The 13,435-nt window shown below is 37.2% G+C and overlaps 1 protein-coding gene across 4 annotated transcripts in view; it reads left to right on the top strand.

Annotated features, from left to right (window-relative positions):
- PHF6 (PHD finger protein 6) overlaps positions 1-13,435 on the top strand; it is a 44,944-nt gene that overhangs the window by 17,327 nt on the left and 14,182 nt on the right. For 3 of the 4 annotated variants that reach the window (XM_087860001.1, XM_045790691.2, XM_087859999.1), the window contains 4 exons: positions 104-237; positions 518-561; positions 12,014-12,183; positions 12,339-12,482. In XM_087860001.1, the coding sequence (XP_087716127.1) occupies positions 104-237; positions 518-561; positions 12,014-12,183; positions 12,339-12,482 (492 nt within the window). The remainder of the gene's footprint in view (positions 1-103; positions 238-517; positions 562-12,013; positions 12,184-12,338; positions 12,483-13,435) is intronic. The other variant, XM_087860000.1, reaches the window with a different exon arrangement.

Genomic DNA, 13,435 nt, shown 5'->3' with positions numbered 1-13,435 from the left:
ACCAATTTGTTTTCCTTGACAGAGATTGATATGCCTCTAACCTGACATCACGGCCTTAGCAAAATTGCACACTAATAATAATTATTTTATTGTTTTGCTGTAGATGTGTTCTTTGTGCCATTGTCCTGGAGCAACAATTGGTTGTGATGTGAAAACATGTCACAGGACATACCACTACCACTGTGCATTGCATGACAAAGCTCAAATACGAGAGAAACCTTCACAAGGAATTTACATGTAATTATTTAACTTCTCTTTAAGTTTTTTTTTTTTTTTTAGCAGTCATACTTTCTTTAGGCTTTTGTAAAAGTTTTTCCCATTTCAAAGCATTTCATCATCATTGTAAAGGGTGTCTTTGGTAAGGAATTTAATGGTCAGAGAAATGGCATAGGACGTTTAATAAGATTTTTGGAATCCAGCTTGTGAATGGGGTGAAGTGTACTGCTCGTTTTCTTAATTTGAAAAACGAGTTTAGTTTGTTTACTTGATAATTTTTGATTTCTTCATTTTTTTATAGGGTTTATTGCCGAAAACACAAGAAAACTGCACATAACTCTGAAGGTACGTCATGCAGCCACTTTTCAGTATCCAGAAGAAATTTGAGTGAATTCTGCTATACTAATTTTTGCCGTAAGATGTATCTCAATATTGAACACATTTCAAAGAATTAAGAAAAGTGTTAGGATAAACTAATGTACATAGTGAAAAAGATGTGGATTTTTGAGAAAATTTTTACCCCTGAAGTACTTGTAAGGAGTACGTTGAGAATATATTTTATGTTTAGGAAAAAACGATGCTAGTGATTTTGGATTGCTGTGTTCATGTAAGTGTTAGTAGATTGTAAAGGTAATAATTGGGATCCTTGCTACCGTCAGATGAACTAGAGACACTGGTACGTTTTGTGATCACCAGGCTTCCTGTTAAATTTTCATATTGTACTTTTTTGAAAATACAGACATGTTCATAAGAAGTAATCAATTTTAAAATAGTTAACTTTTAAAATTACTTTATAGTTTGTTTCTCCTTAAATTTATATAAAACAAAGTTAGGGGTATTTCTATATAGTTAGCCAAGTTATCCTTGGTCTTTAAAAGGGATGGGAACGTTCTTAAATTGAATCCTGACTTCCTTCACACCTTAGCAAACAGATGCTTTTGCTACTTTCACTAGCAATATAGACAGGCTTAGATTTAATCTGAGATTGTTCCATCCTTCCATTTAAATTAGACATTTTTAGTTTTTGTTAGCCTCTGAGAACGTGTTGCTTAGAATTAGAATGCTTGGAGCCTGTTCATTTAGGAAGTGGTTTCCTGTGTCAAGATTTACCTAATTATCAGTGTTAGCATATTAAAGTTTGGGACCCTTTTTGATATTTTAGATCGTGGCTACATCCTCCACTTTGGGATTCTGGATTAGTTCCAGTACTTTAGTGTAGTGCTGGTTAAATATATAATCTTCAGGAAAAAAAAATGTCTTTAAACAGATTGGATAAAAAATAAGAACAGAACATTTTAGAGGTGATAAAGTGCAACTGAGAAACCTTTACAGTGTTTTCCTTGTTTTTTTTTTTCCTCGTTTAGTTCTAGAATTCAATTGACAAACCTTGTTCAAAGGTTAAGAGAAAGCTTGCTCACTATCATAACTTCAGATTTTAAGAGTCTGTTTGATTCTCTTTAAGATTGTAGGGACCAGATGTGTATGGTAAACCAAGGGTTGAGAGTTAGGCTCTGATGAGTACAAGTATAGGATACACTGGGGCAGGATAGTTGAGCGGGGCTGCAGTCATTGATGGAGCCAGCTTCCCTTTTATTCCCTAGATTTCTGAAGCTGATAGTACCATCTAGTGGTAGAGGAAAGTCACTGCAGACGGCTTAAAGGAAAATAATTTTGACCATCCTTTTGCTTTGAGAAACTTAGAGAAAGATCTAAATTAATACTTTTCAAGATGACCGTTTTTTAATGTAACTGGCGGGATTCCTACAATTCAAATTCACAATACAATTGTTTTGAATTTTGGGTTCAGTGTATACTTTCGTAGCACGTTGGGACCCCTTGTATTATCAATGTATACACGGTGTGTTTATACTCATTGTGTAGAACTTGAAGCATAATTTTGCAACTTAGAGGCATTTCAGAGTTTGTGTTTATTGAATCTTGGCTTTTATCACTTTTATCTAGCTGTAATTTACTTGATATTGAGGGCTTTGTCAGAAACAGAACTTGCAATTATTTCATTGTTCTAATGGGAAACCTGTGTTCTACTTTACAATTACAATTTACGGTTGGGGTTTATGGGATTGTATTTCGGGGACTACCTTTGAGAATTGTAGCACGGTAGTTTGTGCAGCAAAGAGGAATTGATACCTGTGGCAGTGTCTTGATCATTTGCCATCGGTGGCTCAATAACCTAGTTTGCTAATACTTGAAATGACAAATACTCCACAATTCAGACTGTTCATATTAGTTTGATGGAATATGAACTGTGCTTTGAAATACTAAATTTGAGAATCTCTTTACTGTCTCCATAGTTTTGCCTTTTCATGAGTGTCATATACTGGGAATCGCACCGTAGGTAGCCTTTTCAGACTGGCTTCTTTCCCTTATTGGCCTTATGTTGGAGGGCAGCGGATTAGTTGATATGTAGATGCTTATGAGAAAGGATCTGATAGGCAAGAAGAGATGGAAGGTCCAGGAAGGAGGGAGATTCAGTGCACAAACAGAAGAATTGCCCTGTGATAGGAGAACATTTCCATTGTAATAGGAGAGAAGGAAGAGGAGGGGTGGTTCCTAACTGGTCTGTTTTCTCTGTGAAGGAGAATGTAGGGTGAGGCATGAGGGTTGGAAATTGAGGGAGAGAGGAGAAAGTTTCAAAGAATAGTTGTGAAGACTAGGAGAGGAAACTTGCCCAGAGAAATGTAAGGTTTCCAGACTGGATAGAGGGTTGTTAACCATTAATTAATATAGCGATACTCTCAGGTTGTGTGACATCCTCCAGCAATTCAGGATCCTGTGTGTAGCACAGAGTAGGGGGTTAGTTGGTTAGTTCAGAATTGGGATTTTGCCAAGTGGGTTCAACAAAGAAGTAAAGGTAAAAGGGAGTTTAGGATATTTGCAAGGCAAAAATCTAAGATAGGGAAGTGAAGGCAGGGGAAAAAAAAAGAAAGAGGAAGGAATTAATAGACTGGGGGTCCTGATAAAGTTGAAGATCAGTGAGAGTGAACGTACTTGGGAAAGCAATCATTTTGTGGTTCCCAAAGTGTGTGTGATTTATAGTGATTTCAGAGGTTAGAACCATTTTTAGGTGATTGTAAAGGTGTCTGGGTGTGATTATAGGAATTGGGTAGTTAATGGAGGACACCATTGTAGGTCAAGGAACTTGCTTGGATCGTCCCGTGGGCGGTTGAAGTCACCCAGGATGCAGCAGGGGCTAGGAAGGAGAAAAGAGCTGTAAGCTGTGTACTAAAGAAAATCTGACGCATGGGTACAATGACTGGGAGTTGGTAATCGTTAGGAAGACAGAAAGGAGGAAGGTAGCATAGTCGGTGTACCAGCAAAATTGTCACATCTGGGTGTTGGTTAGAAGTGCCTAATCTCAGGCCACACCACTGACCTACTAAATAGCCATCACCACTTTAACAAGATCCGAGGTGGTTCGTTTGCACGTTAAAGTTTGAGAAGCAGTGGTTTAGCTGAATGACATGGACCTCAGGTGCAGGGCTTTTTACAAGGGGATACAGAACTAATGGTTCAACAAGGCTGCCCAGTAGAACTTACCGTGACGGTGGACGTGTTCTGTATTTGCACCATCCAGTATGGTAGCCACAAGCCACATGTGGTTGTTGAGCACTTAAAATGGTGTAGTACCCTCCTAGTCTTAATAGGAATTTATCATTAAAAATGGACAGGAAAAGCCAGAATTAAATCCTGCATCTTACATGTTTCCCCCCGACTTTGGCCTATGTGTTTAGATGATAGGTATATTTACCTTTTTTTTTAAAGCAATATTTAAAAAATGTCAAACATTAGCAATAGCATATAGGTCTAGCTTGTAACTGCTGCTAGTTTCTGAATTGTAGAAGTACTCGAACATGACAGCTTGTCATCAGTAGATGTTTGAGTACCTACAAGGAACTGTGATTACGTCTTGTGGTTCTTCTAAAATCCTTTTCATTAAGAGGTTAAAGCTTTTCACTTTAATAATTTATATGGAGCAAAGTCATCTGTGATGAGATAGAAAGCACTAGAATAGATGCTGAGTGTTAGCTGTTTGCAGCAAGAATGTGTAGATTGTTGTGATCACAAACATAACCTCAGCTCAGTTTGGGTTCTTAACATCGTAAGTAGGTGAAACTTGTGGCTTATTATTTTTGTTAAAGTACTCAATACAGAATGTTGTGCATGGGATGGGCGCTCAAGAGATGTTTGTATTCTCTTTTCTATGGCTTGAAATAAAGCATGGTATTTAATGCATCACTTACTTTTGGGTGACCTTTCTGTCTCCTGTGACTTCTCTTGTACTGGGCGTTAGTAGAGCAAGATGAATTAATAAAACAGGGTTTTGGGGGTTGGGGGAAGACATCATTTAGTGACAGATACGTGACCAACTGATTAAAATACAGTGGTGGCACGTGGAAGTACTTAGAGATAAAGGGGCATCATGTTTGCATCTTAAACCCTTCAGAAAATAGTATGTGAATGAATGGAGAATGAATGATAAAGCAGATGTGTTAAGTTGTTAACATTTGGGTGAACGGTGTATGGGAATTGTTTCAATTTTTATAAGTCTGAATTTACTGAAAAATAGCTTAGTGATAAGTGCCACAATTACTTACAGTGACCATAAAAGACAGTGTAAAGGACTCTTTTGTGCCTAACTTTGGAAGAGCTCATCTTTAACAGATAGTTTGGAAACTTTTATATTGTCAAATCATATAACTCAATTTGTGTTTCAAGAACTAGAGTCATCATAGTTACATTAGAAGTATGTTGTAAGTGTGTTGTCATCTATGTAGATTCAAAGCCTTTGCCGGCTTGAATATTCCTTAGTATTTTCTTCCTCTGTTTTCTCTGGAATGTGCTGCACCTTCCAATCTTCATTACTTACATCAAATGGAAGTTTAGGGAGATTTTACTATGATATCAATGTCTTTAAAAGCCTTTTAAGTTTTATAGCATTGAATAGATTTATGAAGTACTGGAAAGACAGTTTTGTACACTGGTTGAATATGGACTCTGAAATCAGATCTATATTTGAATCTTAGCTCTGCCCCTTACTAGTCACATGGTTTTAGGCAAGTGATTTAGTATCTCTTGGAGCCTTAGAAACTGCATTCGTAAAATGGGGATTAAAAAAAACCCCTACCTCATAGAATTATTGTAAGGATTAAATGAAATAATATGCGAAGGGCCTTAGCAATGTTCCTGGGACATAGTTAAGTGCTCAGTAAATACTATATTCGTGTGCTCGTCCTTGAAAGATAATAGAATTTAAATTGTATTTGGGATTTAACTTGGAAAATTTTAGTAATGAATTCACACTGTGCCCTCTGCTAGAACTGGCTCCATATTTTTTCTTTGATTCACCAGATTTATTGAGTACCCATGTGCCAAGTGCTGTGCTAGGCACTATTTACGCTCACCTTTCATTTAGCATACTTTACAAACTCATTGTCGGAAGTTTCAGACATACACAAAAGTATGTTTGGAAAAAAGCCACATCACCTAGCTTTAGCAGGCATCTGTCGTGGTCAGTCTTGTTTCGTCTGCACCCCTCACCTACTTCCTCCGTCTGGATTATTGTGAATGAAATTCCAGACCTATTTCATTTTAGCACACTTAATTAAGAATTAATACTTTTGATGTATGTGATGTGTTTATATACGTATCTGTATATGAATATGCATAAAATCCTTGATCGCCTACCTTTACCGAAAAGGCAGGAAGCAGAATTTATGCAGAGCAGAAGCACATCGCGTTGCCATTGGAGAAGGCAGGGCAAGCGCCCTCCAACCCTCCTCTTGTCGCAGCCCTAAAGATGCAAAGGAGAGGTGGGGATGCTTACTCCTAACCTTAATCCTCGTCATTTTGCTTTTGTTTTCAAAATAATTTCAACACATTTATTGAGTGCCTCCTGGGTGTGGGCACATTGGGCAATTTAGAAAATAAGCCCCTTGACAAAGAGCTTACAGGCTACACAAGGTATGACATGAGTGATAACTAATAGTTGAATAGAATTTTCTAGTTTACAAAGCATTTTCACATTTTTTTAAGGCATCCTTTTCAGGAAGGTGCTATCATTAGTTCCATCTGATATACCAGGAGACTTGGCCTCATGAGCGTTAACTAATTTTACCAAGTTTTAAGACCTGGTAGGTGGCATTCGTCAGACTTTCTGTCCAGGGGTCCTTTCTACCTCATATAGTTAACTGATGTAAGACTTTGGGGAGGAAAGGCAATGGAGCTAAAACCAAGAGATAGAAGATGAGAAAAATATTGATTAGGAAGAAGAAAATTGGTAAAGGAACAGATTGGGCTTGATAGTACTAGGAGGAGGAGAGCTGGGGTCCTGGTCAGTTGGTCACAGCCGTGCCTCCTAGTGGCAATCAGAAGGGTAACAGAGAGGGGCCTGGCCTTTCTGAGGTGACATAGATGGTTAGAAGCTGTGCTCACAAAGGTTGGGAATGCTTGGTGGTCCAGGAAGGAGCACAGCCTTGTTTTGTCAGCTACCTTGACAGCCTGGATTTGTAGGAATTGCAGCTGTGAAAACAAGGGTGAGGTTTTGGTTTTTTATTGCATTCATTTTTTTGTTTTTTTGTTTTTTTGTTTTTTTTTTTTTTAAAGATTTTATTATTTATTTATTCGACAGAGACAGCCAGCGAGAGAGGGAACACAAGCAGGGGGAGTGGGAGAGGAAGAAGCAGGCTCATAGCAGAGGAGCCTGATGCGGGGCTCGATCCCGGAACGCCGGGATCACACCCTGAGCCGAAGGCAGATGCTCAACCGCTATGCCACCCAGGCGCCCCTGCATTCATTTTTTTGAATAGGTATATGAACATTGTACAAAAATCAGCAATATGAAAGAGTATCCACTGGTAGCGAGCTTTCCTCCCACTGTTTCCCTTGTATCTGGTGGTCGTGAGGCTCCAATGAGATCGTGTGTATAGATTACAGAGCACGTCTGGTACAGTCAGAACTCCAAAAGCTCAAATGTGAGCTCTTAGATTTGGACTATTTCCCATTTGTGAATTATATAGAAAAGGGCAAGATGGAGAGTAGTGTGCTTAGGATGCCATTTGTTTGTGTATCCTTTTAAAAAACCCATTTGCTCACACGGGGAAAATAATAGCGGACAGATACAGAGAGTGTCTCACGTGCCAGGCGCTGTTCTAAATTCAGTTCTTTACATGAACTAACACATTCAGATCATTCATGGGCCCTGTGAGGTGGCGATGAGGCAAGAGGACACACAGTCTGGCAGTTCCAGGATTCAAAAGCAGGTTCTCAACCCTTGAGGTTGAGAAGAAAAGCAGTTAAGGGTGGTTACTTGAGGGGGGCAGGCAAGAAAGCAAGGGCACTAGCTGGGAGTGTGGAGCAGGTGGCATTAGAAGGGGGAAAGAAAGATTTTTACTTCTTTTATGCAGAGTTCTTTTATAATTATAATTGAAGAAGGAAACGAAATTTATTTATTTATTTATTTTTAAAGATTTTATTTATTCGACAGAGACAGAGACAGCCAGCGAGAGAGGGAACACAAGCAGGGGGAGCGGGAGAGGAGGAAGCAGGCTCATAGCGGAGGAGCCTGATGTGGGGCTCGATCCCATAACGCCGGGATCACGCCCTGAGCCGAAGGCAGATGCTTAACCGCTGTGCCACCCAGGCGCCCCAGGAAACGAAATTTAATGTTTAAAACATTTTCACACTTTTGAATCAGAGGGAGAAAACCTACTGAAACCATGAAAAACTTAAACAGAGGCACTGTGACTAGCTTCATACTCTTTTTTTCATGTGCATTTTCAATGATTTTTTTAAGGGACACTCCCCAAAGTCCAATCACTGGGTCAAAGGGTTCAGTCTTTTTAAGGTTCCTGATACATGTTGCCATGTTACTTTCTGGAAGGATTGTGCTAGATTGTATTCCCATCGGAGGTGGATGAGTTTACACCTCCTTTCACCACACTGGATAGTATAAGTTCTTCTAATTACGAAAGTAGTGCATCATCCCTTGTTTCAAAAATTAAAATAGTACAATAATATCAAAGCAGTTCAGAGAGCCCTCCCCTCACCCTGAAGTCACATTCTCTAGGAGTAACTGGTAATACGATGGTGGCTATCTTCCCAGAGCCTTGTTTACCTCCGTACAAACGTGTGTAGATGGTGTCTGTGCACACTTACTAATAAATACAGTGGCATCATAGTCTATGTACATACTGTTACGCTACACGCTTTTTTAATTCTGTGATTTGTCACAGACCTCCTTCCCTATTGGTGTTTACAGACTGACCTCATTCTTTTTCTTTTCCTCCATTGAAGCAATTTTCTTTTTTCCCATCAATTGACGTCATTCTTTTTAACCGTTGTTATGTCCCGTAGAATAAAATAGAACCATAGTTTATTTAAGGATTTCACTATCAAATAAAAATCATTTACATCTATTTGTTTCACTAATACAAATAAGGCTGCATTGATCTTCCTTGTACATATATGCTTGCTTACCTATACGAGTGATTCTATAGGATAAAGTTTTAAAAAGGGGTTTGCATTTAACATTGGGGAAAGGACTGTCACACACAAGCAGGTTATGCTCCCACCAACAGTGTGTTTCCTGCCTCTGTGCTGGACGTTATAGTCTTTAATTTTTGCAAATCCAATGATCTCATTTAATTTCCATTTCTCTTATCACTAGTAAGATTGGGCTTCTATTCATGTATTTTTCAGTCATTTATATTTTTTCTGTGAATTGCCAGGTTCTGTCCTTTGTGCATTTTTCTTTTGAGGTTTGTCCTTTTGAAACAGATTTGTAGTGAGTGATTTCTGTAATGGGGGTGTTAATTCTCTGTCACTAAATGTGAATGATTCCCCAGTTTATCATTTGTCTTCAAACTCTGTTTATGGTGCCTTGTGCCATGCAAAGGTTTCTTTTTTTTTTTTTTTTTTTTTAAAGATCTATTTATTTCTTTGAGAGAGAGAGCAAGCAGGGGAAGGGGCAGAGGGAGAGGGAAGGGGAGAGAATCCTCAATCAGACTCCCTGCTGAATGCAGAGCCGCATGCCAGGCCCCATCCCAGGACCCTGGATGACTTGACCCAAAGTAAGAGTCAGCCACCCAACCAGCTGAGTCACCCAGGTGCCCCCATGCAAAGGTTTCTAATGTTTAGTCAGATCTCAGCCCTTTACTTTATGACTTCCTAAGTGTCTTGACCCAAGATTATAAAAAATACTCTCCTCCATTTTCTTCTCTGTTACATTTATAGTTTGTTATTTTATGATGAGATTTTTTTTTTCAGATGGTATGAGGAAAGGAATCTCAGTGTTTAAAAAGTGGATAGCCAATTATGCCATCGTGCCTTTTCCCCACTCATTTGAAATGCTATCATTATACTCTGAATTCCCATATGCTTATGGGTCTATTTTCAACCTTGCTTTTTTCTCCCGCTTATATAGGTCTCTTCCTGTGCCAGGATTTTAACTGCTGTTTCTTTATAGTATATTTTGGTATCTTTTTAAAAAAATATTCTTGTGTATTATATATTTACTCTTTCAGAAAACTGTGGGATCAACCATTTGATCAGAGTTGCATTAATTAGGTTAGTGAGAGCTGACATGCTAATGTCGATTCCGCTCATCTAGAAGCGTGGTGTAGCTCAGTATCTTTGTGGGGCTTCTTTTACATTTTTGTTTCTAACTCATGTTTTGTTGGGTCATTCTTTCTTTTTATAAGTAAAGTCTGCTATTTTGATAGGTGAAAATGATATATCACTTAATTTACACTTGGATTCTAGAGAAGTCAATTTTTCTATATGTTTACTTATATTCTGTGACTTATTTGATCATATGCTTGGTCCATTTTTCAGTTGGGGTCTTAATCTCTTATGCGTTTATGTCATAAGGATACTGATCCTTTTTCACAATTACAGCAGGTTTTTCTAGTTTGCCTTTTAATTTTAGCACTTTTTTTGCTATGTAGGTCTGAAAATTTAATATAGTTAAATTTGTCAGTCTTTTATGATTTTTACTATTGCTGTTAGAGTCCCCTAAAATTTTACACTGAATGGTTCCATATTTAGGACCCCCCCCCAAAAAAAAACCATGTGGAAAACTAGTCATGTCGGCCTGATAATAGAATCTCTTAAGTAATTTCTCTAAAGGTGTTAAAGAATGTAGTGATACAGTGTTAGTGATTATTTTCATTGTAACAGAATATTATGTATACCACATGTATGGTATAACATGTATCCGAATGATTGAAACATTTGCTTATGATTTTTCATTTTAAAGAATTTTTAATTTGGGGCAACTGCAAGTAATTCTAACAGCCCTAATGAAATTCTGTATCTTAAAAACTGTCAGTTTGAATGTTTAAAGTCGGTGATGTGTTCTGATAGGAAATTTGCTGTCATGTTAAGATCAGAAGGTATCTATGACTTCTGTGTCTTCACAGGGAGGTAGCCACATAAGTTTGCCTTGTTGCCTGTAAAATGCTATCCACTTCTACCTTTTCCCCTTTTTTCTTCCCTCAGATCCTACTGTAGTTATATGAAGTTGCATTGATAAGAATTTTTATCAACTGTTTTGCAAGCAGTCTGATGCTTTCAGTTCCTTGAGTTTTATGTATTCGGATACACTAATTGAATTACCCTTTTCTTGTCATTATGACTATGCTTTTATTTCTAAAACGAAAAATTAAAACTGTTGAAGTATTTATTAGGAAACATTAGAATCTATGATTCAAAGTTGATACGCTTTCACATTGAGAATTTAGTCCCTGGAATGGAAAAATTTATGTTAAATGAAAAAAACAATGGCGGCGTTAGAACGGTGCCTAAAACTTTTAGTTTGACCCTAAAAGACAAGTGAACATTTGGTTTTTATACCATTTTACGCTAAATACATTGTCTTATGTACAGTAGGTACTCAATAAATAAAATGTTTGTAGTGAATAACTGAATGAAACACCCTTCCATTAATGGTAGAAATTCTTTTCAAATTGCTGGGAAATGCAGTTCTAAAATTTGTACATACATTTTGTTTAATCTGTTAAAGTATACAACTAACTTGCAACATAGCTTTTTTGATCATTTGATTTTCATGATAGTTTAAAGGAGCTATCCTAGAACAGTGATGTCTAATAGAACTTCTTTGTGATGATAGAAACGTTCTCTATTTGTGATGTCCAGTACAGATGCAGTTTGCCTCAAGTGACCAGTAGTAATAAGCACTTGAAATGTGGTCAGTGCGCGAAGCTGCAGGTTTGATTTTGTTTAATTATAAGTAACTAAAATTGTAAAAAGCCACCGATTGCTCATGGCTGCTATACTGGACAACACAGATATACCTACTTTATTTTCATTTAGTTTTCCAAGTTATAGTAAGTTTATTTTCTAGCTAAGTGTTCTGATTTTACCAATAGTGTAAAGGAAAACTCTTTGAAACCTATGGTAAAATAATAATATAATAATAATAATAATAATACAAGAGCTAATTCTAAAAATGGACTTATCAGAGTTTGAAATGTTTACTGACTTATGTGCCCAGTCAAGATCCCAAAACTCATTTTTATAGAATTATAAATTCAAAAGAAATAATTTACAGTGAGTATAATAAAACTTTTTTTTTTTTGTATTTGATTTTTGTTACATTTATATGAAATGGTAAGGTTGCTGTGTTGAGCATACCACAGACCATTTCCCCTCATTTCTGGAAGGGATTTCATTCTAAGGAGAAAGGCATATTCTAAGGACCCAGGAACTAATGCTTATTTTAAGATTGGTCCATGTAAAGCTTTTGTTCATTTTTAAGCAGCTGACTTAGAAGAAAGTTTTAATGAACATGAATTGGAGCCCTCATCACCTAAAAGTAAAAAGAAAAGTCGCAAAGGAAGGCCACGAAAAACTAATTTTAAAGGGCTGTCGGAAGATACCAGGTCCACATCCTCCCATGGAACAGATGAAATGGAAAGCAGTTCCTATGTAAGTAGAAAAATGTGGGGTTCTTACGTTTTGTTGCACTGCGAATATTTCGTTTAAACTGTGTTTATAGGTAAAGCTCATTATTTGAAATGTTAACTAAGCTTGAGGGTACTGATAACATATTTTTAAGTTTTATTTTTCGTTTACATTTGCAGAGAGATAGGTCTCCACATAGAAGCAGCCCTAGTGACACCAGGCCTAAATGTGGATTTTGTCATGTAGGGGAGGAAGAAAACGAGGCAAGAGGAAAACTGCATATATTTAATGCCAAGAAGGCAGCTGCACATTATAAGTGCATGGTAAGCATGGTTCTTTTTATGTGCTTTTAAACGCAAGTTTTTTGGAAAGGCATTTAGCTGGTAACCAAATAGGGCACCTTTCTCTCCAGCATAAGTGGTGTAGAATTATGAATAGTATATCCTATAGTCCCAAATCTTCATAGACCTTAGGGCTTTAAAAATAGAGCCTTTATGATGTAGTAGGATTTAAAGGAGTCTTAATTATAGTTACCATATTCTAGATAATTGATGGTTAACTATTTCATAACTGTAAAAATTTCAGCTTTATATACTTGTCATGGAAGATACATGTTCAGCCTCCGCTGTAACCCAGGACCTGTCTGTGTCATTGTCCTTTACACACCGTATTGCAGTTACTCATTTATGAGCCTCTCCCTTAACAGACTTAATTCCTTGAAGAGAAGAACTATGCTCTATCTTTGCAGCCTGAGATTCAGGTCTGACATACATAGGATACATAAACATTTTTGGATTTGATTGTATTGAATTATTCATCCCATTTATGATTAGGTTTTTTAAATTATGTTTTTTATACCTGAGGTTCTTGACCAGAGATGTGGATCAGATTTATCTGGGGAGCTTTTTCCAAAATATACAGCCCCGGACTATATCCCAAACCTGTCTAGTTTAAAAAAAAAATCCCCAGGTAATTCCGGTCTGCATCTGTGGTTGAAATTTGCCTATTTAAACTATTTTTTAAAACTTTGTGGAAACATAAAACAATGGAGATGACAGGGTAACACTGTTGAAATCTTCACTGTTGAATGAAATATTTAATCTTGGCTCCACACTGGCAGTACTAGTTGTGTTTTATTGTCCTTTTTTTTTTTTAATTAAAGATTTATTTATTTATTTATTTATTTATTTATTTATTTGAGAGAGAGAGAGAGAAAGAGAACGCATGCGCACGGAGGGGCAGAGGGAGAGAAGCAGACTCCCCACCAAGTGCAGAG

This window comes from Ursus americanus, chromosome X (genome assembly GCF_024610735.1).
Source record: "Ursus americanus isolate L20-20 chromosome X, mUrsAme1.1.p, whole genome shotgun sequence".
In the NCBI taxonomy this organism is placed as follows: domain Eukaryota; kingdom Metazoa; phylum Chordata; class Mammalia; order Carnivora; family Ursidae; genus Ursus; species Ursus americanus.
The sequence above is the reverse complement of the archived record's forward strand: the minus strand, read 5'-3'. Positions and strand labels throughout refer to the sequence as shown.